Source organism: Hemitrygon akajei, chromosome 10 (assembly GCF_048418815.1).
Source record: "Hemitrygon akajei chromosome 10, sHemAka1.3, whole genome shotgun sequence".
NCBI lineage: Eukaryota > Metazoa > Chordata > Chondrichthyes > Myliobatiformes > Dasyatidae > Hemitrygon > Hemitrygon akajei.
In genome coordinates this window covers 148,252,561-148,278,329 of record NC_133133.1, presented here as the reverse complement: position 1 = coordinate 148,278,329, position 25,769 = coordinate 148,252,561, and the positions used below count along the sequence as shown (strand labels likewise).

At 40.8% G+C, this 25,769-nt stretch overlaps 1 protein-coding gene across 4 annotated transcripts in view; it reads right to left on the bottom strand.

Annotated features, from left to right (window-relative positions):
* Positions 1–25,291, bottom strand: part of LOC140734793 (polyglutamylase complex subunit TTLL1-like) — a 37,568-nt gene extending 12,277 nt beyond the window's left edge. For 2 of the 4 annotated variants that reach the window (XM_073059315.1, XM_073059318.1), the window contains exons 1-4: positions 25,213–25,291; positions 17,533–17,757; positions 16,534–16,681; positions 6,522–6,730 (exon numbers count right to left, since the gene is read on the bottom strand). In XM_073059315.1, coding sequence (XP_072915416.1) covers positions 6,522–6,730; positions 16,534–16,646 — 322 coding nt within the window. In that variant the 5' untranslated portion in view covers positions 16,647–16,681; positions 17,533–17,757; positions 25,213–25,291. The remainder of the gene's footprint in view (positions 1–6,521; positions 6,731–16,533; positions 16,682–17,532; positions 17,758–25,212) is intronic. The other 2 variants (XM_073059316.1, XM_073059317.1) reach the window with 2 other exon arrangements.
* Between the last annotated feature and the right edge of the window lie 478 nt (positions 25,292–25,769).

The window sequence follows — 25,769 nt, the reverse complement described above, 5'->3', positions numbered from 1 at the left end:
AAATACTTTAAATTCCTTGAGTGGCTGGAGATTTCTTCTGTACTAGGAAACATAATTTTGATTGTAACTAGCCTCAGTTACTCAGCAGTGATTTGTTCAATACAGTTTTTTAGTGATTGTATGGGACATAGTACTTGATGACAATTACGTCATAATTAATGTAAGGTATTTTGTCACTTCCCATGATTTGCACTAGAGGGAGCATGTATATAGTAAACAGAAGAGGCCCTAGTATGGACCCTTCAGGCACTCTGCAAGTCATTTTCGATATAGATGAATATGGATGAAGTATCGTTCCCTAGGTCTTTATTTTGTGTCATTTTTTATAGCTTCTGAGAAAATCCTTTCTGGCTGTTCCAGCTGCTGTTGGAAAAGAGCTAGGAATCTTTATGTGAATTACTAATTTATTTAATAAATTTTAGCTGCATGATTAGGTCACATTTAGCAATTATGCACAGCTTTCAGTTTAAGAAACAGGGTATTAGGAAAGTATGGGGCATTACAAATTCATTAAATTCACTTCAGGAATTAAAGGTTGTGAAAATTGGAGATTATCCATCAAAACTATCACAGAAATACAAGAGGGAAAATCATGAACTGTGACATTCCTGGGTCACTTTATTATGTACCTGAGACAAAATTAACTAATCCTAACTAATTGCTAAAATTAACTAAGATCTGTACTAATCTGCAGCTAATTAACCTACAGAGATCTCAACTGGTAGTATTTGTGAATTTGATGAATTGTAATAAATTGGGTTATGAACTATACTCAGAATTCTTATGAAAGTCATTGACAGCCTATTCTTAAAAAGAACATTTCTCCAGCTCAGAGGACGATGATCAGGGAAATTTCTGTAGTCCAGTATTTTCTGTGGTGTGATACCAGTCATGTCCCAAAGGTGCATTTCTGATGAGTTTCAAGCTAAAAGATGGTATCTACATTATAAACGATCAATAAAGTCTTTTATGAAATTAGATAAATGCAATAGAAATATTAGTTTAATGAAGTGTGCAGATCTTCCTAAATCTTCAATTAATATGGACCACAAGTTAGAATTTGAGTATCTAGTTATTGTGACTAAGAAATAAGAAAATAATAAGTAAATTTAACTTTATGTATGTGTAATCATTCACGATAAATCTGAACTAATAGGTGCATGATAATGTTGAGGGAAAGTGTTGTAGGTTAATTGTTAACTTAGAAAAATAGCCCCACCTTATGGTTAACAGATGCTGTTATCTTATCCATTTTGTAAATGTCCATTGTAATTTCCATCCATGTATTTAAAGTTGGGCTCTCCTGTGATAATCATTTCCTAGTAAGAGTCTTTTTACCAGCCACCAACAGTATATTCATTAAATATTTATCTCTTTTCAACCATTCTTGAGATATATATCCAAAATATATGGTCTTACTCTCTAAGGGTATTTCACATTTAAAGATGTCTTGTAGGGCATTGTGTATCCCCCTTGATTCATACTGGGAAAAATGGTTTAACTACATAATGCCTCATAGGCCTGATTTTATTCTCACAAATCAATGAATCTGTTGTAAAAAAAGATCACTCCCTACTTGTACATAGTTCTTTCCTTTTGCTTGTTTTTTCTTTCCACTCTTTTCTATGTGTATACCTCAGATAAATACTTTGTGGAGATTTGTGATATATATGATTATATGATATATATGTACAATGTCTGAAATACATTTTATGGAAATGTTTGTTTGATGATGAACTTCAATTAAAAAAAATTACAAAAAAAAAGAAAAATAGCCCCAAAGTTTAACAGCAATTATAAAATTTGATGCAAATTATTCAACTGCTGAGTTTTATTAGTTAAAATTTGTATTGATTCAAAAGACATTATATTAAGTATGATGCTCCTTTCTGTTAAAATATTTAGTCATCAGGGCAGAAGTGAAGAAGCTCCATTTGCAAAAAATTTTTCCCTTAGAGAAGGTATTGTGACAATCACAGGAAAGGATAATGTTGAGGTGGTGAGTACTTATCTCATTCTCTGATCTCACTCTATCCAAACTTGCTCACATGGTTTCTTTATGTCATTGTCTCTTTAAATCTCTCCATTACATTCAATCTCTATAACAATCCATTTCTTTAATCTCTATTCTCCCTCAGAATACAAAGTTATCCTTTTCCTCTTAATTGCTGAAAATGTTGACACCCATCAATACTGAATTTATTTATTTAGAGACACGGTACAGCAAAAGGCCTTTCTAGCCCAACGAGCCCGTGCCACTTAGTTACACCCATGTGACCAATTAGCCTTCTAACCCTTTGGAATGTGGGAAGAAAGCAGAGAACCCAGAAGAAACCCATGCAGTTATAGGGAGAACACACAAACTCCTCACAGACAGGGGCAGAATTGCACACAAGCCACTGGCGCTTTAAAACATTACGATAACTGCTTGCCACTGTGCCACCCATAACTACCCACTTAATTGCTCCTGTTTAATTGTCCCTGACCAGCCAGTAGTGTAGTGGCATCTGCACCAGACTTCGAGGCAAGTGGTCCTGGGTTTGAATTCGGCCAGCTCCTTGTACGCTTTCCATCCGTTCCGGGTTGAGCGTTGAGCTAGCAATTTGTCCTCATAAAAATAAAACAGACAAAACACTAAAGAAACAGCATGGTTGCCGTCTGATGTATAACAAACTGTGGAGTGGAACAACAATGTAATTGCCCAAGATACTGAGAGAGGAACATAAATATAATTGGAAAATATTTGGTGCATAATCTTCATGATATGACATGACTATAGTTTTAGGTAATTGCAAACTATTCTTCCTGTAAAATATATTGAACTTGTTGTCTTCTTTTCCACGAAGGATAAGTGAGATTGAAGTGGAATACTACAACATTAATACTGCATAGCCTACTCACTGGCATTAAAATCCTAGGTGCATGGTTTGAAATGGCCTCAGATAAAAATGTAAGACTATATTGGACGTTAAAATCATTACATTTTCACCAGTGGGTCAAAATTCTGGATCTTCTTCTTTGGGAGTGTTATCAATAGATGTCTGCAGGATGGATAGCAAATGTGACCCTTGTCAGTGCTAATCACATTCCATACATTATGAAAATAGTAGCCAAAAGTTGTTTTCCCTAACTTTATTATCTGACAGAATGTCTTAATTGGCTGGGCTGCTCGGCGCAGCTGACATTAATGCTGCTATTTACTGGGATCCCTTGAACTTTTGCCATACAACATTTGAAAATGGGAAAGGAAACCCATGCCATAAAGTCCATTACATTTTTATGGCCTGATTCTTAAAATACCATCAACAAACGACTTCAGACTGAAAAGCCATGTAATTATTTTTAATGTTAAATGTCGTCAGTCTGTTCTGATGTCATTTGTTCAACTTCCTTCATTATTATGGTGGGTTGTTCCAGATCGCCATACTGGAGTATGGTAAATAGTAGATTAGTATCCAGCAGCAGTTTATCACAAATTTCTCGTTGCTAAATTCAGTTAATTCTTAATGAAGCCACTAGATGGTGAACTTCACTCTGAGGAAAGAAACTCAAATCGGTCACGTCACAATTAATCATTTATCTAAAGTCCAACAGGTATATCTGAAGATACCTAGCTGTCATGTTTCTGAAATAGACTAACAAGCACGATTCTTTCCAACATAAGTACAAGTCCATGACATAAAGAGAAGCCAGTGACAATGGTAAGGCCAAACCTAGAGTATAGTTTTGATGGCCTCATTTAAGGAAGGATATGATGCATCAGAAGCAGTTCAGAGAAATCTATAGACTGATTCATGAAAAGGGTGAGCTACCCCATGAGACAGGTTGGTCAAGCTACATTATCTGCTGAAGTTTAGAAGAGTGCAAGGTGACTTGATTGACACTTATAAAATGCTGAGTAGTCTTGACTCAGTGGACATGGAGAATGCGTTTCTTTCTGTGGGATAATGTAAAAGTAAAGGATCAGAGCATTACTGGCCATCCAGATCCTATATTGCCCTTGAGAAGGCAGTGATCTGCCTTTTTGAACCACTGTAGTCCTTATGGAGAACGTACTCCTACAGTGCTAGTGGAGAGCGAGTTCTCAGATTTAGAGAGTGACATTAAAGGACCAAAGATACTCTTCCAAATCAGGATAGTGTGCAAGTTCGAGGAGCTTCTGTGCACCTGCTGCCCTCGTCCTCATTGGTAGCACAGGTTTGGGTTTGGGGGAAATTGAGTAGCCTGGGTTAGTTTTGAAAGCAGAGGTAGATAGATTATTGATGAACAGTTGGGCAAAAAAGTTACCACAGCTAGGCAGGTTAGTAGAATTCAGATTACAATCAGATCAGTCATGACTTTACTGAATAACAGAGCAGATTTGAGTTGCCAAGTGGCCCATTCTTCCTGCTAAATTCATGTATTCATGTTAACAATATTGATTACACAAACACTATTTCACTAAGACAAGAAAACCTACAGATGCTGGAAATCCAATTCATCTCTCCTGGTACTTATCCTTGCAAGTGGAACAAGTGCCACACCTGCTTCTACACCTCCTCCCTCACTACCATTCAGGGTCCTAAACATTCCTTCCAGGTGAGGCAACACTTCATCTGTGAGCCTCTTGGGGTCATATACTGTGTCCGGTGCTCCCGGTGTGGCCCCCTGTATATCGGTGAGACCCGGAGGAGGTTGAAAGACTGCTTTGCCAAGCACCTATGCTCCATCCACCAGAAAAAGTGGGATCTCCCAGTGGCCAACTATTTTAATTCCACTTTCCATTCCCATTCCGGCATGTCAGTCCATGGCCTCCTCTACTGTCGCAATGAGGCTGCACTCAGGTTGGAGGAACAACACCTTATATTCTGTCAGGGTAGCCTCCAACCTGATGGCTGAACATTGATTTCTGGAACTTCTGGTAATTGACTGTTCCTATTCCCATTTCCCTCTCTCACCTCATCTCCTTACCTGCCCATCACCCCCCTCTGGTTCTTCTCCTCCCTTACCTTTCTTCCATGGTCTCCACATTTTATCAGAGTCCCCCTTCTCCAGCCCTTTATCTCTTTTACCTATCAGCTTCCCACCCCTTTACTTCACCCCTCCCCGTCTCCTGGTTTCACCTATCACCTACCACCTTCTACATCTTGCTGTAACTTCTCACCATTTCTTCCAGTCCTGCTATTGAAGGCTTAGTGTCTTTAGGTTTAGAATACAACCTGTACATCTTGTGGGGAAAGAACACCACATATTTTGTAAAGATCTCCAAATAAATTGACATTGGGCCTGGTAAGCTTAGGATTTGACCTCAGTTGATTTCTGAGTTCTTATCCTGCAAATACATGTTTGAATAGAAAAATTAATGGTGGGTCAGTGACATGAACCAACTGAACTGCTTTCTCTGGCTTTCTTGAAGACCACACTGAGTAAAGTGGAACCAATTCTGAGAGAAATCATTGCATAAACAATTAACTATCAGATTGGGCACATATATCAATTTTCGTACACTTTATTTAATGTTTCCTTAAAACAATCACATGTTCTATTCAACATTAAGTCTTCAATAGCAGGCCTGTTGTCATTGATTTTCATGTAATCTCAAAAGACGAGAGTAGCGAAAGAATTGCAGCAGTAGTGACTGAGGTTTAGAATTTCCCAAGACAGTGCAAAACTTCAGCTCACTTGTTAATAACATCATTATATGTATTGTTTGTACTTATTGCTAGTCTAAGCTCATTTAAGAATGGCAGTTGGGAGTAAAGCGATTGGAGTGATTTGAATAAGGGAGGATGTGTCCTTGCTTTTTTTTACAAATGTGATACAATTTTCTAATACCTTCTATTGTTTCAACTCAGTAGGCATTTTTATTTATAGGCAAGGAACTGATGTGGTAATGTCTTTTTTATTTTTGTGAATGATTTGGGATGAGTTGATGAACGATAAGAAAAACACAGGCTGCACACATTTAACAAGAAAAATTTCAAAGACATCCATCAAAAAGCAGTTTGCTCCCTCGAAACAACTATATTTTTAAAAATTTAGTATAAAATAGAGACATTGCCCTGAAACTAACTTCCTCTCTTCAGGGATGTTGTTAGATCTTCTCTTGCCATCATCTACTTTTATTCCTGATTTCAATTACTCATGGTTTTCATATTTTAATTGAGATTCTGTGATGATTTATTGGTACTTTTTGGCTCATTATTTCTGTTGTTGGTAAATATTTTGATGTTGACACCACTGAAGTTTGATCATTCATAACGGCAATATACACACTGAACATTTATTCTACAAAAGTGAAAGAAAATCAAGATTCTGATTAAGAATCTTTGACCCAAAATGTTTGTTTTCTTCCTCTTTCTGCAGCTGCTGCCTGACCTGCTGAGTATTTAAAGCATTTTCTATTTTTATTTGTTCTACATTATTTCATTTTTAGTAATCTGGCAATAACCCAGTAAAATCATTCATATTTGCTGCTAACTCAGTTATATTATTTCTGTCACTTTTGATCCAAACAGCTATAAGCAATACAATATTGTTACCTAGGTGAATGTATTTGCCATTTTCATCCTTTTCTGCTAGCGGACTTCCCTCCTTATCAAGCTCTTTGCGATAACGCTTTATATTCTTAACCATTAGGTCCTTCCTGGTCAACTCATAGTGATTGGGAAAGTGGTTTACGATTTGATCATCTGAAAGACGATAGCCATTTTCAACACTGAAGACGTTGCGGATAGTCTGTACGTTCATCCTGCAAGGTTAAAGTAAGCCAGAAAATACACTGACAAAACATCACTTCATTTTAGGAAATGCAAATGTGATAGTAAGCAGCATTAAATATCCAAAACGTAGTACATTCTAAAGCTATAACGTTTATTACTATGAGATACGGAAGGACTTGCGCTGATAATGTGGGATACTCTGTCAGGGATACTATTTGTTGCCTATCATTATTTGTCCTGACAAGATTTCCAGCAATGCGCTCCATGTGTTCCTGGAAAGACATCCACAATGTTAATACAAGGTTTATCTTAACTGCATTATATTTTAAATATATCTATGAAGGTTCTCAGTCATCCAGGTCATTGTATATCAAGCAGTGGTAAATCAAGGCAACTGGACTTGCTGTGTTGTCTAGAAAACGTTTCACCACTCGTCGGAGGGGCATCTTCAGAGGGGGTGGAGCACGACACCACCTATCAGCTACTTACAATGCAATCCTAACATCTTTATTCCAGCGTCTCCTCCAATCATGCAAAAATAAGTCTAATGACCCTCTCATCACCCCTATGACTCATAACGACCCTCATGTGATTGCTATACCTCTAAGCAACTCACAGATCATAAACTGGAAAACTACCCACCATGGATTAGAATTGAAGAAGCCTCTCGGATAAGTGGTGAAATGTCTTCTAGACAACAATAGTAAATCCAGTTGCTCTAATTTACCACTGCTTGATATTTTAAACTGAACTGAAGTTCTCAAATTTCCAGGGTAGCATGTGAGTTCATGTTTTCTGGAAACCTACAAGTTAGGCTTATAGTTACAGATGGGGAGGCACAGTAGCATAGTGGTTATCACAATGCTTTACAGTACCAGTGACCTGGGTTCAATTCCCACCGCTGCCCATAGGAAGTTTGTACATTCTTCTCCCGAATGTGTGGGTTTCCTCTGGGTGCTCTGGTGACATGGTCAGTGTAAATTGTCTTGCGATTTGGCTAGGATTAAGTCAGGGAGGCTCGAAGCGCTGGAAGGCCTAATCCACACTGTATCTCAATAAATAAATAAAACCATTGCTCTGCCCCACCCAGACGTTGGCAATAAATTGTAAACCTGAAAGGTAACACTGCTTCCAAACCCAAACCTAAAGTACACACCACTGCCGCAAAGTGAATGCAAATCTTGACATTTGTAACTACAAGGAACGAAAGGATTGTATGTAGGGCATTATAATAGAGACTCATGTCCTCATAACAACTCATGTTTATTGTAACCCTAACTTCAGAGCAATTCATGTTTTCAGTATTTTTTAATTTGTTTATTGAAACATAGAAAACCTACAGCACAATACAGGCCCACAAAGTTTTGCTGAACATGTCCCTACCATAGAAGTTACTAGGCTTACCTATAGCCCTCTATTTATCTAAGCTTCATGTACCTATCCTAAAGTTTCTTAAAAGACCCTATCGTATCCGCCTCCACCACCGTTGCCGGCAGCCCATTCCACGCACTCACCACTCTCTGAGTAAAAAACTTACCCTTGAATCTCCTCTGTACCTACTCCCCAGCACCTTAAACCTGTGTCCTCTTGTGGCAACCATTTCAGCCCTGGGAAAAAGCCTCTGACTATCCATACGATCGATGCCTCTCATCATCTTATACACCTCTATCAGGTCACCTCTCATCCTCCGTCACTCCAAAGAGAAAAGGCCGAGTTCACTCAACCTATTCTCATAAGGCATGCACCCCAATCCAGGCAACATCCTTGTAAAGTTAAAGGGTACTTCCACTTCTTTTATATCTTTTTAACTATTTCCATGAAACTTCAACTAATTTGGATAACTGCTTAATTGAGCCAAAATGTACTGGTCCCAATGTATCCCAATTAACCAAAATACATTGTATAGTTAATATATACTATACTTTGATAATAAAGTTACTTTTAACTGAGATTATTTTTATAACGTCTTTAGTACTTTATTTATATAGTTTTGCATAGATTGATGATCACCATTTAGGGGCAGCTAAAACTAACAATGGAGGTTGTAATGCCTTTCAAAGATTCAAAGCACATTTATTATCAAGGAATGTATAAATTATATGCCTGCTTACAGGCAGCCATAAAGCAAGAAACCCAAATAACTCAGTTAAAAGCAACGCCAAAAAACACTGTGCAAGAGAGAGGAAAAAATTGTGCTATTGGTATATCTTTGTTGCAGTTAAAACATCTCATTTAAAAATATTGCTCTTATTGAAAGTGTATAAAGCTAGTAAAAAAAGACACTTCTGACTTGCTGTGCTTGTCCCAACTCACCAAGATGAGCTGACATCCCCCCATCCACCTACGAGCGTGCGCGCGCACGCACACGCACACACACACACACACACACACACACACACACACACACACACACACACACACACACACACACACACACACACACACACACACACACACACACACACACACACACACACACACACACACACACACACACACACACGGCCAGAGGCCAATACGGCAGGCCAAAGCTTCTTCTGCTCCAGCAGTGTAGTCTTCACAGAGCAGGAATGCTGATGGTATAGTGAAGCTCCACCTAAAGACCCACTGGAATATGTTTATAGCTAGCAAAGATCCACTGCCAACTGTGCTGGATGGAAAAGCTATGATGGTAATTGTCTTTGGCATTCAAAGTCATTTTAAAATCATCAAGATAAATATAATGAAACATAATGACTAAATACTTAAAAATAACATTAAATGAACTTAATTTTGAACAGAAATTTTCTTCTCCTTTGCAGCCCTACACTGTCCTTTGATAGGAGGAGGGCCTCGATCTTGCCCTTGGTTTAACCTATTACAGGATTCAAGAAGTAATATCCCACATAAATAGAACCATAGAACCATAGAACATTACAGCACAGAAACAGGCCTTTTGGCCCTTCTTGGCTGTACCGAACCATTTTTCTGCCTAGTCCCACTGATCTGCACCTGGGCCATATCCCTCCAAACCCCTCTCATCCATGTACCTGTCCAAGTTTTTCTTAAATGTCAAAAGTGAGCCCGCATTTACCACTTCATCTGGCAGCTCATTCCACACTCCCACCACTCTCTGCATGAAGAAGCCCCCCCCCAATGTTCCCTTTAAACTTTTCCCCCTTCACCCTTAACCCATGACGTCTGGTTTTTTTCTCCCTTAGCCTCAGTGGAAAAAGCCTGCTTGCATTCATGCCAGAGATTCTTAGCAAACTCAGTCCTGCTGTTGAAATGCAAAGGGGTAGAGCACACAAATTGTCACTTGGTTTAAGATGAGCACATTTATTACTGCCAGACTTGACTGCAGTTCTGATGTCCAGTGGGATGGCCTACGGTTTCTGTCGATGCTGGCACATCAGTGTGTGCTCGACGCTCCCAATACCTGGCTCTCTGCGCTCACTGGTCCGAAGAGTTGATCCAAAGAGGGAACTGTTTCAGTGGCTGGCTCCATCTCCGAGCTTACTTCTGCCTAGCCTGCTGTGTTCTACCAGCATTTTGTGTGTACTGTTTCAGTGGTCTATCTTCTTTCCCCATGTTTCCTTTTTTAAAAAATTGTGATTCATTTTGAGGTATATTTCGAGAAGAACTGGCAGTGTACCAAGGTGCAGTGAGCCTTCTTCACATCTGAGCTTGGGGAACTGGCAGACTATTTAAGTGCGGAGGAGGTATTTGGTGTGGGTGAGGGACGAGAGCTGGAGATCTCTGATAGTAAATTCCCCCTGTAGTTCATTTAGTTGTTAGAATACAAAATCCTGACAAGCTGTTTTAAAGCTACACTCAAACTGGGACCTTTTATCTGCATCACACTCTGCTAGATCTACACTGTCCTGAATACATTGTTTGTACTAAAAGGCAACTCCATACAGAATAGTGGGCCCCACTGTCATGGGTTTTACTGGAATGTGTTTCCAAAACCATCAGGGTAACAAAATGTAAACACGCCAAACCTCTTTTACTTTTCCAGGTTGCACAGATCTACAACCTTTGCTTTTGCTTCCTCGCCCTTTTTTGTATTAGCCATAAATTCATCAGCATTTGAACCCTGATCTTTGTCACTTTGATACTGCAGGTCATTACTTTGAATGTCACAGAAGGTAAAGAATACAAACACAACTGGGAAACTTCACTAAAATAGTTCTGAAGCTAATGCTGAAACATGATTCTCCTGCCCCACCCAGTCAAGTCTCCTCTGTCAGGAGCATGAAGGGTAAAGGAAGGTGAGTTTATCAGGTCACAGGAAGCGAGTTCACTTTGGAGTCTGGGTGGAACTCCATTTTACTGTCACATTGCCATTATTTACAACCAATCTTTCACTGCAGCATAAAATAAATTTTCCCAGATTGAAATATTACTAATCAATAGATAAACCAGAGTGCATTTGGTTTATACTACCACCTCACTCTCAACACGAGCCCACAAGGTGTAATTCATTATGGTGCTCTTGGCCCTCACAGGTATGTACCACCCGTCCTGTTAAAAACATACCCATTCATGTTCTGCAGTCTGCGGGGAAAATGGCACAATTATCTGCTTTGCCCCGGCGCTCCTGCAGAAAGGAATAAACAATGGCTGTATGTGGAGAGGCTGCCAGTGAGGGCTGGTGTTAATTGAGCTACAGTTAACATGCGGCCACTTGATGCTGGGGTGTGATGCTTGGGACTGCCCATAGCCAGCTCGGCGAGGCTGGGCTAGAGCTGGGAAGTGGCAGTGGCTGCTCCCCCAGCTGACTGTCAGCCTGTATCCTGTGGTCTCTGTCATCACCGCCAATGGGAATGAGGTCTCATGTGGTCATGGGCTGAGGAGGGCTATGCAGGCAAACAAAGAAAAGGAAAATAGTAGTCTCTATGACAACAGTAGGGCGGGAGAGGGAGAGGAAGAGAGATGCCGATTGAAAGCGGAAAGTGGATGTGTCTGGAAGAAGTGTAAACTGGAGCAAATATAAGAAACCTTAAATTCCCGAAGTGAAGCAGGAAAAAAACAATGATGGAAATGTAAGATATAAGACTCAAATGATCAATGAATTTAAATAGCTGTCTTTGAGGGGTAATATGCAAAGGACCTGTGTTAAGCTTCATTGGAAAATTGTAGGAAGCTAAAGAGAGAAGAGAGGTCAAAATGGGGTAGGAATTAGAAACACAGGGCACTTTTGGAGTCATAGAGTCATAAAGATTTACAGTATAGAAAAAGGCCCTTCAACCCAACTCATCCATGCTGACCAACAAGCTAGCCTCGTCGGCCTGCATTTGTCCCTCTCCTATCCATGTACTTACCTATGTTGCTAATGTGCCTGCCTCGCCCACTATTACTGGCATAAAGAAGCTGCCTCTGGAGTCCCTTTTAAACCTCTTGCCTCTTATTTTAAACCTATCCCCCCTTATTTTCAGCACATCCCCCCCCCCCCCGAGAAAAAGACAATATATGTATGTTCACCAAGTCTGCTTCCCTCATGTTAACTTTATCAGGACACCTCTCAATCTCAATGTTCCAGGGAGTAAAGTAACTCATCTGTGCAACCTCTCCTTATAACTTGGGCCCCCAAGTCCAGGCAACATCCCAATAAATCTCTTTGCACTCTTTCTAGTTTACTAACATCTTCCCATAACTGGATGACTAAAAGTATACACATTACTCCAAGTGAGACCTGACCAACCTCTTATATAACTGCAAAATAACTTCCCATCTCCAATATATACTCTGTGGATGTGCTTAATGGTAGGGAGGGCTTCACCCATGATGGACTGGGCCATATCCACTACTTTAGTAGGATTTTCCATTCAAGGGCATTGGTGTTTCCATACCAGGCCATGATGCAACCAGTCAATATTCTCTCCACCATACATCTATAGAAGTTGTCAAAATTTTAGATATCATGCCAGATCTTCGCAAACTTCGAAGGAAGTAGAAGAATGCTCTGTTTTCTTTGTAATTACGTGCTGAGCCCAGGTCAGATCCTACGAAATGATAACATGGAGGAATTTAAAGTTGTTGACCCTCTCCACCTCTAATCCTGCTGAGGACTGGCTCGTGGATCTCTGGTTTCCTTCTCCGGAAGTCAATAATCAGCTCCTTAGTCTTGCTGACATTGAGTAAGAGGTTGTTTTTGTGGCACCATTCACCAGATTTTCAATCTCCCTCCTTTATCCTAATTCGTCACCACCTTTGATTCAGCTAACAATAGTAGTGTTGTCTGCAAACTTAAATATGGCATTGGAGCTGCCCTTCAGTTATTAAGTATAAAGCGAGAAGAGAAGAGGGCGAAGCACACAGCCTAGTGGTGCACCTGTGCTGCTGGAGATTGTGGAGGAGATGTTGTTGTCAATCTGCACTGACTGGGGTCTTCCTCGAGGAAATCGAGGATCTAATTGCACAAGGAGATATCTGAGGCCCAGGTCTTGAAGCTTTTTGATTAGTTTTGAGTAGATGATGGTCTTGATGGTAAGCTGTCAGCAATAAAGAGCATCCTGATGTATGTACCTTTGATGTCCAGATGTTACAGGCTTGAGTGAAAAGCCAATGAAATGGCATCTGCTGTGGACCTGTTGTGCTGAATGGCAAATTGGAGTGGATTCAAGTTGCTTCTCAGGCAGGAGTCAAAATGCTTCATCACCAACCTCTCAAAACACTTCATCACTGTGGATATAAGTGCTACTGGACAATGTCATTGAGGCAGTTTACTACATTCTTCTTAGGCACTGGTATAATTGAAGTCTGCTTGAAGCAGGTGAGTATCTCAGACTGCCAAAGCGGGAGTTTAAAGATATTGGTGAACACTCCAGCCAGTCGATCAGCACAGGTCTTTAGTACTTGGCCAGATACTCCAGTTGGGTCGGATGCTTTCTGTAGGTTCACCCTCCTGAAGGATGCTCTCACCTTGGTCTCAGAGACTGAAATCACTGAATCACTGGGGGCTCTGGTGTTGGTGGAGGTTTCTCCATGATTTAATGGACAAAGCGAGCACAGAAGGTGTGGAGTTCATCTGGGAGAGAAGTCTTGTTGTCACCTAGGTCACTTGGTTTCACTTTGTAAGAGGTAATCGCATTCAAGCCCTGTCACACTGATCTGACCCTCGGCAGATTGCATATCTCACGGTTCATCCGGGGCTTCTGGTTGCAGAAAACTCTGAATGATTTTGTGGGGACACACTCATCTATGACTGTTTTATGAAGTCTGTGACAACCAAGTCTGTATACAAGTCTGTATTCAGTCAGATCCTCTGATGAACACGCTCCAGTCCACTGACGAAGCAATCCTCTGCCTCCCATGACCACCTCTTGGTTGTCCTTATCTCTGGAACCTTGCTATTTAGCCTCTCCCTGGATGCAGGTGGGAGAAGTACAGCCAAGTGATCTGATTTCCAAAATGTGGTCTAGGTGTAGAATGGTAGGCACTCCTAATCATAGTGTAGCAGTGATCAAATGTATTGAGACCCCCGGTACTGCAGGTTATATTCTAATGATAATGGACAGAGATTTCTTCAAACAAGCCTGATAGAATTCCCTGACAATGATTTGAAATGTGTGAGGGTGGGCTGTTTCTTGTTTGGTGATGGCAGCAAACAATATCTCAAGTGCCTGGTTAACCTTGGCTTTTGGTGATTTGTAAATTAAGATTATGGAGGAGATCTCTCTTGGTAAGTAGAACGATTGGCACTTAATCAATATGTAGATGTTTCAGGTTTGGAGAAGAAGCGTGTAACAAGAATGTCATGTCTGAGAACACAGAGACTTTATTAAGAAACACGTTTTGCCATTTCCAAATCAGCAGTCTAGTCCATCCTGTGTATTGGGAAGCCTTCAAGTCTTACCAACAGATCTGGTGTAACCAGAGTGAACTATGTCTCTGTGAAACACAGAATGTAGCAATTCCTCATTTCTCTCTGATACAGCAATCTTGCCCTTAGATCCTCAGTTTTGTTCTGGGTAGAGGAACTTTCATTGTTTAGTGTTTCAGACTGGCTTGGAGTCCTCTCCTCCTCCCTCTCTTCCAGCCATTGCAATGTACCCTCGTCCACTTACCCGCATCCTTGAGAGGTAAGCTCTCAGAGTCCTTCAGAAAATTGTGAAATTGCTAGTTCATAAAGATGATTCAAAGGTATGTTGCTTGAAGGAAATTAAAGGCAGCGGACTGCAGTGTCAGTAATTCAGAAGAGGCATATTTAGAAGTTCTGTGAGCAGCCCTCAACATGTCCTGTGGTTCACATGCGCCATTTTGGAAAGGGTTATGAAAGGCTCTGGTAAAGTGCAAGATCTTCTTCTTTTATAAGTACAATGACAAAAAGAGTACTAATGTTAGGATGTCGCCTCAGCGTATAGTTTCAAAGTTTCCCTCTGTATGATTTCCAGTATGCCTCAGGAAGTCCACTTAATATTCTCTTTTCTTCATTCACCAGGAATATTAAACACATTATGTCAGCTCAGAATTTGATTAAGATGCTTATTTTCATCCTTTTCTACTTCCGCTGACACATGAGATTGAAAAGGTTGTTCATTTATAATGGGATATAGGGTTAGTAGTTTCTAAGGCCCTTCCCCCAGCAGTTCATACCTACGAGGTACTGTTTGTTTTGTCATCAAAATGAAGTAGTAGTGCCCTGTACTGCCAGGTAAAGGAGAAGAAATTCTATATAAAACACGCTCCTTCATTGACGTTACCAGGATACATACAATATTCTAAAAATGTCTTATGAATTTAATTTGCTCAAAGCATTCTAAAAATTTTACTTGCAAAATAAAATGTGACAAGGTCTTTAATTATATATTGTGGCTTAAGTAAGTGTCAGAGTTGAATGGGGTTGTATTAACAAACAACAATGGAGCTGTAATGTTGCAAAGTAGACCGACAGCCATTTTGCACCTTCATGCCTACTTCTGTCAGACATACTGCACTGCTAAGCTTTTAAGGACATTGCTCTCTAAAGCCTCAGCCAGCTTTCCATCAAACACCCACCTCATGAAGCTTTTCAGAGGCAACTTGAAGTGTGCCACCTTAACACTTGTAGATACTCTGCTGTCTTCAATTTTTACCCTGGCTTTTGCAAGGCACTTTTTCATACTCGTGATTCGGGTAGATGGAGCTCGTCAGCCTGGGAAGGCAGTCCATCTAAGAGAGGGAAAACTCTAATTTCAAACCTCTGCTGCCTTGCGGCCATACCCACTCATGGGAAGGGCTTCGGGAGTAAACCCTGAGGACAAATCCGGAGCTGGAGTCCCTAAGGCAGTCCGATGTTGCCTTCAACCTCGTTCTGGCAGCTCCTGAGACGACACTGGTGCCAAGCTGTATCAGCCCTTGCCCTTCCCTTGGACAACATCGGTGTCATGGAGAGGGGAGACTTGCTGCATGGGAACAGCTGGTCTTCCATACAGCCTTGCCCAGGCCTGCGCCCTGGAAACCATTTCAGGCGCAGATCCATGGTCTCGCGAGACTAACGGATGCCACCGATACTGTGCCATATTTTAAATAATCTGCAGTTGGATCAATATTTACCTTAACAGACTGCTGCTATATGAAATATTTCGCCTTCCTATTAACATTCCCCCAATATTACCTACCTTGGTGGTGCCCCAACACCAGAAAACACATGGTCCACAATTCGTGGTCAACTATAGAGAAGATGAATATCTCAAAACATAATGCTCACTTTGCAGCTTTGGCACCTACTTCCTGCAAGTAATGTCACTTCTTTGCATTGTTGTCTTCAAAATGCTCCAAACTATTAAATCTATGACTCCAAATTTTATCTACGTACCCAAATAACTAGGTATGCAACCATTCGTTTACTAATAAGCAATGTACTCACCAATAAAAATTCCAGTTTTCATTTTCTGAAACCTGGATCCAACCTCTTTTTTGAAAGTTATTTACAAGCACAGACTTGTCAATGTCTGAAACCCATTTTAGTTTCCCTGCCATGGGTTCTTGAAGCACTTGAACTGCCGCAGTTAATGCTGTAAGAAATAAACAAAATGTGAAACTAAGAGGTATATACAACATAAGAAAAGAACAGGAGTAGGCCACTTGGCCCCTCGAGCCTGTCCATTATTCAATATAGTCATGATATATCCATAGGACCATAAGACATCGGAGCAGAATTAGGCCTTTTGACCCATCAAGTCTGTTCCACCATTCAATTATGGCTGATTTATTTTCTCTCTCAACCACCATTCTCCTGCCTTCTCACCATAACCTTTCATGCCTTTACTAATCAAAAACCTATTAACCCAATGACTTGACCTCCACGGCGATCTGTGGCAATGAATTCCACAGATCCACCACCTTCTGGCTAAAGAAATTCATCCTCATCTCTGCTTCATTTCTGAGTTTGTGCCTCTGGTCTTAGACCTCCTCACTATAGGAAACATCCTCTAAGCGTCCACTCTATCCAAGCCTTTCAATATCCAGCAGCTTTTGATGAGGGACTCCCAAGTCCCTTTGCACCTCCAATTTCTGAAGTCTGCCCATAGTTCTCCTGCAGTAATCTGGCCTCCACAGCTTTATGGGGGAGAGAATTCCAAAGATTTATCACCTTTGGTGAGAGAAAGAAAATCCTATGTGTCTGTCTTAAATGACTACCTTTTAACTTATAACTATAGATGTGTGGTGGAGAGTATATTGACTGGTTGTGTTACGTCTTATAATTCTATTTGACAGAAACACATGGGAAACCAGGATAATGTGTTCACTTGGTTTTTACTTTAGAGAGGTGCTCTTTTATGACATGGTGGCGTAATGATGTATGCCATTCACCTATAGCCCATATGTAAAAAACAAAGAATGTTTAATCAAAGAATATACTTACAATATTACTGAAATATTAAATACACTACAGGTTGCATCACGGCCTGGTATGGCAACACCAATGTCCTCGTATGGAAAAGTCAGCAGAAAGTAGAGGATGCGGCCCAGTCCATCACGTTAAAGTCCCCTCCCCACCATTAAGCACATCTCCATTGATCACAGTCGCAGGAAAGAAGCATCCATCATCAAGAACTCCCACCATCCAGACCACGTTCTCTTCTCGCTGCTGCCATCAGAAAGAAAGTACAGGAGTCTCAGGACCCACACCAGCAGATTCAAGAATAGTTATTGCCCCTCTTGAACCAGAGGAGATAATTTCACTCAACTTCACTCATCCAATCACTGAACCAGACTCACTTTCAAGGACTCTTCATCTCATGATCTCAAATTTTATTGTTTATATATTTATTTTTCTTTCTTTTTGTACTTGCACAGTATTTTTCACATTGGTTGTTGTCTGCCCTTTTGGGTGTGGTCTTTCATTGATTCTATTGTGTTTCTTGTATCTACTGTGAATGCCCCAAGAAAATGAATATCAGGCTTGTATACAGTGACATAGATGTACTTTGATAATAAATTTACTTTGAGATTTGAACTTCAAGACTCTCATTGGAAGAAATATTTTATAAAACATCTATCATGTCATCATGCCCCCTAATTATTATGCACTCAGTGGCCAATTTATTAGGTATCTTCTGCACCTAATTAAGTGGCCGCTAGATGTATGCTCGTGGACTTCTGCTGTAGCCCCTCCACTTCAAAGTTGAAAATGTTGTGTGTTCAGAGATGCTCTTCTGCACGTCACCGTTGTAATGCATGATTATTTGAATTACTGTCGCCTTCCTGTCAGCTTGAACCAGTCTGACCATTCTCCCCTGACCTCTCTCATTAACGGGGCACTCAGAACTGCCACTCAGTGAATGTATTTTTGTTTTTCACATTATTCTCTGTATACTCTAGAAACTGTTTTTCATGAAAATCCCAGCATCAGCAGTTTCTGAGATATTCAAACCACCTGGTCTGGGAACAACAATCAAACAGTCAAAGTCACTTGGATCACATTTCTTCCCCATTCTGATGCTTGGTTTGAACAACAACTGAACCTCTCGAACATGTCTGTATGGTTTTATGCTGCCACATTGAGTTGCTGTCACATAATTGGCTAATTATTTATTTGCATTAACAGACAGGTGTGCAGGTGTACCTAATAAGTGGCCACTTTGTGTACATCCTGTAAGTCTTGTTGGTTTTTTTTGTACCATCGCAATATACTTATGTATGGAATGATTAATCTCAATGATATGCAAAAAAAACTTTATACTGTATCTTGGTATGTGCAATGATAATAAATCAATTATCATTTACACTTTTTACAATGTGTGACTCAGAAAAGAATGTGTATTGAGGTGAAGTGGAATGAGACAGAAACACCAGCATACTTAATGCATTTGACTCAGACGCTAGCTGTGCGCTCAGTAATTGCATTCCAATAATGGCCAGACTGTTTCCTCCACTGACAAGGATGCGTAGGCGTCCTGGTTAGCTCCTTGTTTCAATGTTTCAGTTCTGCAGAGCTGAAATCTACGATATGCCACAATATTTTTCTTTCTAGAACGATACTTTATGTATAGTTGTAACTGAACATGTTGAACCATAAGGACAGCTGTATAATCTGAGGAAGTGCATTACCTTCTACTGAAGAAAAGGAAATTTTCATAGGCATGGAATCTCCTGAGGCTACATAGAAACATAGAAAACCTACAGCATAATACAGGCCATTCAGCCCACAAAGCTATGCCGAACATGTCTTTACCTTAGAACTACCTAGGCTTACCCATAGCCCTCTATTTTTCTAAGCTCCATGTATCCATCCAGGAGTCACTTAAAAGACCTTATCGTTTCCGCCTTCATCACCGCTGCCGGCAGCCCATTCCATGCATTCACTATCCACACAATCAATGCCTCTCATTATCTTGTACACCTCTATCAGGTCACCTCTCATTCTCCATCGCTCCAAAGAGAAAAGGCTGAGTTCACTTAACCTATTCTCATAAGGCATGCTCCCCAATCCAGACAACATCCTTGCAAATCTCCTCTGCACCCTTTCTATGGTTTCCACCTCTTTCCTGTAGTGAGGTGACCAGAAATGAGCATAGTACTCCAAGTGGGGTCTGACCAGGGTCTTATATAGCTGCAACATTACCTTTCGGCTCTTAAACTCAATTCCACGGTTGATGAAGGCCAATGCTCTGTATGCCTTCTTAACCACAGAGTCAAACTACGTAGCAGCTTTGAATGTCCTATGGACTCAGACCCCAAGATCCCTCCGATCCTCCACACTGCCAAGAGTCTTGCCATTAATGCTATATTCTGCCATCAGATTTGACCTACCAAAATAAACCACCTCACACTTATCTGGGTTGAACTCCATCTGCCGCTTCTCAGCCCAGTTTTGCATCCTATCAATGTCCCGCTGTAACCTCTGACAGCCCTCCACATTATCCACAACAGCCCCAACCTTTGTGTCATCAGCAAATTTACTAACCCATCCCTCCACTTCCTCATCCAGGTCATTTATAAAAATCACGAAGAGTAGGGGTCCCAGAACAGATCCCTGAGGCACACCACTGGTGACCGACCTCCATGCAGAATATGACCCGTCTACAAGCACTCTTTGCCTTCTCTGGGCAGGCCAGTTCTGGATCCACAAAGCAATGTCTCCTTGGATCCCATGCCTCCTTACTTTCTCAATAATCCTTGCATGGGGTACCTTATCAAATGCCTTGCTAAAATCCATATACACTATATCTACGGCTCTACCCTCATCAATGTGTTTAGTCACATCCTCAAAATTCAATGAGGCTCGTAAGGCATGACCTGTCTTTGACAAAGCCGTACTGACTATTCCTAATCATATTGTGCTTATCCAAATACTCATAAATCCTGCCTCTCAGGATCTTCTCCATCAACTTACCAACCACTGAAGTAAGACTCACTGGTCTATAATTTCCTGGGCTATCTCTACTCCCTTTCTTGAATAAGGGAACAACATCTGCAACCCTCCAATCCTCTGGAACCTCTCCTGTCCTCATTGATGATGCAAAGATTATCGTTAGAGACTCAGCAATCTCTTCCCTCGCTTCCCACAGTAGGCTGGGGTACATCCCATCCTGTCCTGGTGACTTATCCAACTTGATGCTTTCCAAAATCTTCAGCATATCCTCTTCCTTAATATCTACATGCTCAAGCTTTTCAGTCTGCTGCAAGTCATCCCTACAATCACCAAGATCTTTTTCCATAGTGAATACTGAAGCAAAGTTTTCATTAAGTAACTCCAGTTCCATACACACTTTTCCACTGTCACACTTGATTAGTCCTATTCTCTCATGTCTTATCCTCTTGCTCTTCAAATACTTGTAGAATGCCTTGGGGTTTTCCTTAATCCTCTCTGCCAAGGCCTTCTCATAGCCCCTTCTGGCTCTCCTAATTTCATTTTTAAGCTCCTTCCTGCTAGCCTTATAATCTTCTGGATCTCTATCATTGCCTAGTTTTTTGAACCTCTCCTAAGCTCTTCTTCTTGACTAGATTTACAACAGCCTTTGTACACCACGGTTCCTGTACCCTAACATCCTTTCCCTGTCTCATTGGAACATATCTATGCAGAGCCCCAAGCAAATATCCCCTGAACATTTGCCACATTTCTTCCATACATTTCCCTGAGAACATCTGTTTCCAATTTATGCTTCCAAGTTCCTACCTGATAGCCTCATAATTCCTCTTACTCCAATTAAAAGTTTCCCTAACTTGTCTGTTCCTGTCCCTCTCCAATGCTATGGTAAAGGAAATAGAATTATGATCAGTATCTCCAAAATGCTCTCCCACTGAGAGTCCTGACATCTGACCATGTTCATTTCCCAATACCAGATCAAGTACCGCTTCTCCTCTTGTAGGCTTATCTACATATTGTGTCAAGAAACCTTCCTGAACACACCTTACAAGCTCCACCCCATCTAAACCCCTCACTCTAGGGAGATGCCAATCAATATTTGGGAAATTAAAATCTCCCACCACAACAACTCTGTTATTATTACTCCTTTCTAGAATCGGTCTCCCTATCTGCTCCTTGATGTCCCTGTTACTATTGGGTAGTCTATCAAAAACACCCAGTAGAGTTATTGACCCCTTCCTATTCCTAACTTCCACCTACAGACAACCCCTCCATGACTTCCTCTTACGTAGTTAACAGGGATGAATTACTAGCATGCAGGATCTTATGCACACAAGACACTGAGCAATGCTAAATGTCTGTGTGGCCATGTTGGGTATGAAGAATAGATTCATTAAGCAAAGCAACATGGCAAACAGGCCCTTTGGCCCAACTTATACATTCTGATCAAGTTGCATAACTGAACTTGACCCAATTTTCTGATTATTGAGACTATTGGCAAATAAGCAACGAAGGTGTTTATTGAATAGTCTTTGAGGCTGGTGGCGGTTGATAGGATTTGGCATTTTTCACTGGCGTTTAGGCACACGGTGAGGCTGGTGGATCTGGCAACATTGCATCCAGATCATTGGATCTAGACTCACGTCAAAAACCCAAAGCAGCCCATCCCCACTGCTTTCTAAGTACGTGCTCGAAAGGACTCCTTGCCTCTTTCCGTACTGTTACAGACTATCTCTCCCTCTTTCCACTTCCTCCTTTAAAGCCTTTAGTAAGACATCCAAAACTTTGCAGCTTGTTCTCTCATGTATGTGATTCTCACTGTTCCCCAGATCACTTTCACTTCCTGTATTTCCTACAGCAAAAATGAACCTCCTCTTTAGTTAGCGCAAACTAAGTGTAGCTGTTAATACTCACAATATCAAGAGGAGACCAATGGATACAGGATGCTTAGCACAGAATGCAGAAGTGTTCAGATGAACCAATGGCACTAGTTGCTATTTATGAATATGTCAATAATTTTGATGGAAACAAGATATAATGTATCCACCTTTGCTAAAGATACAATTAAGTAGAAAAATGAATTGTGTGGAGGATTCAAGAGGTCTGCCAAGAGATATAGACAGTTAAACAAATGGTCAAGAAGGTAGCAAATGGAATATAAGGCACAGAAATGTGAGGTTCCGCCAAGAGACCTATAGCCTTGTCGTAGGGTTTGGAGGCTTGTGTGCCTCAATGACCTGGAGAGTTATGTTTTCTGGAGTCAGGGCTTTGTGCTTTGGCTTTTGGTAGGGTCATCCATGCCACACAGATCAAAGGGTAGAGGCCGGACTAAGAGTGGTCCACCAGTCCTCCAGGTTTGAGATTTCAGCTCAGGGTTAGCAACACTAAAATAGCAATGAAGAATCCTTCTACATCTGAGTGTGATGGTATCCCTGAGTTTCCAGCTGGATCTTGTATGACTGGCAGTAGAGAACATTGAGAGGAAGCTACTGGCACGATGAAGGAAGCTCTGAACACCCCCAGAGGTGGAGGACCTTCATTGCTGCCCTAAACGCCAACAGTGTAACTGGCAGGAAGTAAATAAGTAAATGTGAGGTTATGCACGTTGATAGAAAGAACAGAGAAACTGGATATTATTGAACAAATGATAAACTGGTACTAATAAGAAAAAGTCTTCCACCTAAAGCATTATCTCTGTTTCCCTTCTCACAGATAAGGCTGTTAGGAATCATTCCGGAGTTATGGCATTGTGGATAACATAATTATGGAATAACTGAACTGAGAACCAGTCTTCAGGAAATAAAACATGTATTCAATTTAATTTCTAACCAAAAAATAAACTCATCTTAGGCTTCCAGCTGGGTACAGGTATCAATTTTAACTGAAGTTTTGACGACAAACTTTACCGTCTTCTTCAGGGATGATGACTGGACATGGCTAGCCCGGTGGTATTTATACCCCGTCATCTGTCTCTCCTGATTGGTTAGTCCTTATCCAATCAGGTTTCCACTTCCCTGCCTTGCTTACAATCAAATTCCAGTTCTTACATAGAGCGAGACCTTTGTCTTTGTTAAAATTCTTTTCCTCTGGTTTGAAATAGAAGCTATTGAAATAAAACTAGAGGAAAAGAATTTTAACAAAGACAAAGGTCTCGCTCTATGTAAGAACTGGAATTCTACGTAAGGAAGGAGGAACAGCAGGGTTATATACCAGACTGGGTTAATCTCTGATGAAGGTGGCAAAGTTTGTCATTGAAATGTCGGTTACAATCGACATCTGTACCTGGCTAAAAGCCCAAGAGTAGTTTATTCATCACATACAGTGGGAAAGCAATAGATCCTTTTTCCAACTGATATTTTGTGGCTAGTGAAACTAATTTATATTCTGTCCCGTTGAAACTACATAGTGAAAGAGAATAGATTAAAGTTATTCCACATTGTTAAAGGTGTATCCCTGCCACTTAAATCACAGTTCAGGATAGACTTGTTTTGCACTTAACCTTCTGGTTAGTTGTATATTCATGAAGCCTTTCTTCAAAACTTTAATAAAAGGGTATATTTTGAGTGTCTGCCTATTGCAACAGAGAGCAGCACTGCATATTCAAAGTGGTTCTGCTGGTTGGCTGTGAAGCCATTATGAATATGTAATTCTGTAAATTTATCTATATTAAACATGTTAATGTTAAGTCAGTGATTATAGCAATTGAATCTGTAGTTAATTGGTTATTGATATTTTTGTGTTGAAGAGGTAAAAAAACTGTATCAGGAGAGTGAGATTGTCTTGGACTGTCCTGGACTCTCTCTCCTGAGAGTTTGCAGTGTGATTAAAGTCCTGACGAAGGGTCTGGGCTGGAAACGTCGACTGCATTTCTTCCTAGCCTGCTGCGTTCCACCAGCATCTTGTAGTGTGATTAAAGACCAGTTGCAGGACTTGAGTGGCTCAGATTTAGTCAGTCATATCAGAGGCCTGCTATGTATTTTCTGCTGGATTAACTCAAGAGAATCTATAGATGCTGGAACAACACACACTAAATGTGCTGGAAACCCCAAGCAATATTATGTTGCTCAAGATTTCCAGCATCTGCATGACTTCTTGTGTCCAGTATATATCGGAGCTAAATAGTCTGTTGCGCTTTATCGCGTCTGGGTGGGGGTATTGGAGTAAAATGTTAAGGAAGCCAAGCTGAGACTGTAGAGGTCCATGTGCAGTTTTTGTCTCTATTAGTCTTTAACCTGTATGATTGGGCCGAGTTTCCCACGGTGCAATGATTGGCTATAATGTGACGAGGGATGCGATGGGCTTGCAAAAGACCATCTCTCGCACTTCCACTTTTTAACGGGCTGTCAGCTAATCTAGCTCCTCAAAAACTTGCAGCTAAACTTCAACTGCTACTACCCACTTTGTCCTGCCGTATCACGGCACTGTCACAGACTGGCCCTGTTTCATACAGACATACTCAGAATTCATGGGTGCGACTGGTCAATGAAACGCCGCTTGGAAGATTTCTCAAAATTAATGTTCTCATAATCATGCTCAATCTTTTACCATCTTCCTCACCCCGCTTCTTCGATGCACACGCCAATCCCAACTTTAAAAAAAAAAATTCTCCACTGCGTTGTGGATTTCGAAGAGAATTGTGGATTACTCTGATACCTCTGATCTGAGGAGAACTGTCTTCAGAATCAGCTAGAACCCAATATCGGGATTCACTATAACCCCTTGGGCCAACCTTACCTGGATGAGAGCACCGGAAAAGCTTCGGCGAAGAAACTTTCCAACGTGCAGTTCATACTTGTTGTTTGTTTAATGTTCGTATTTGAGGCCGTCTCCTGGCAACCTGGAAAGCTGAAGCCGGAAGAGGTGGACGGAGCGTTGCTGCAGAATTACCAAAAAAAAAGCTTTGTAAACCATTCAGGTGGATGGAGCTCGGGCGGCTGAATTTGCCTTTTGCATTTATGGTATTGCTCTGCTAATTGGCATTACTTAACCTTATTTCAATATTTCAGTTTCTGGCAAAAAAATGCAAATGTTGGGATCTGGAGCAACAAGCAAGGAGCTGTAGGAACTTAGATCTCCAGCTTCTTGTTTGTTGCCTTCAATTTTTGGACCTGACAGCTATTTATTTAAAATTTTCTTGGAATTAGATTGCTGCTTAGATGACAATTATAACTGAATGTGAAGGAACGTTAAAACCTGCAAAATAGCTCCGGGGCGCATGACACGCAAACACAATTCACAGATTTACAAGGAAACATCTTGTGAAGAATGTTGTCATTTCTTCCTTTAGCTAT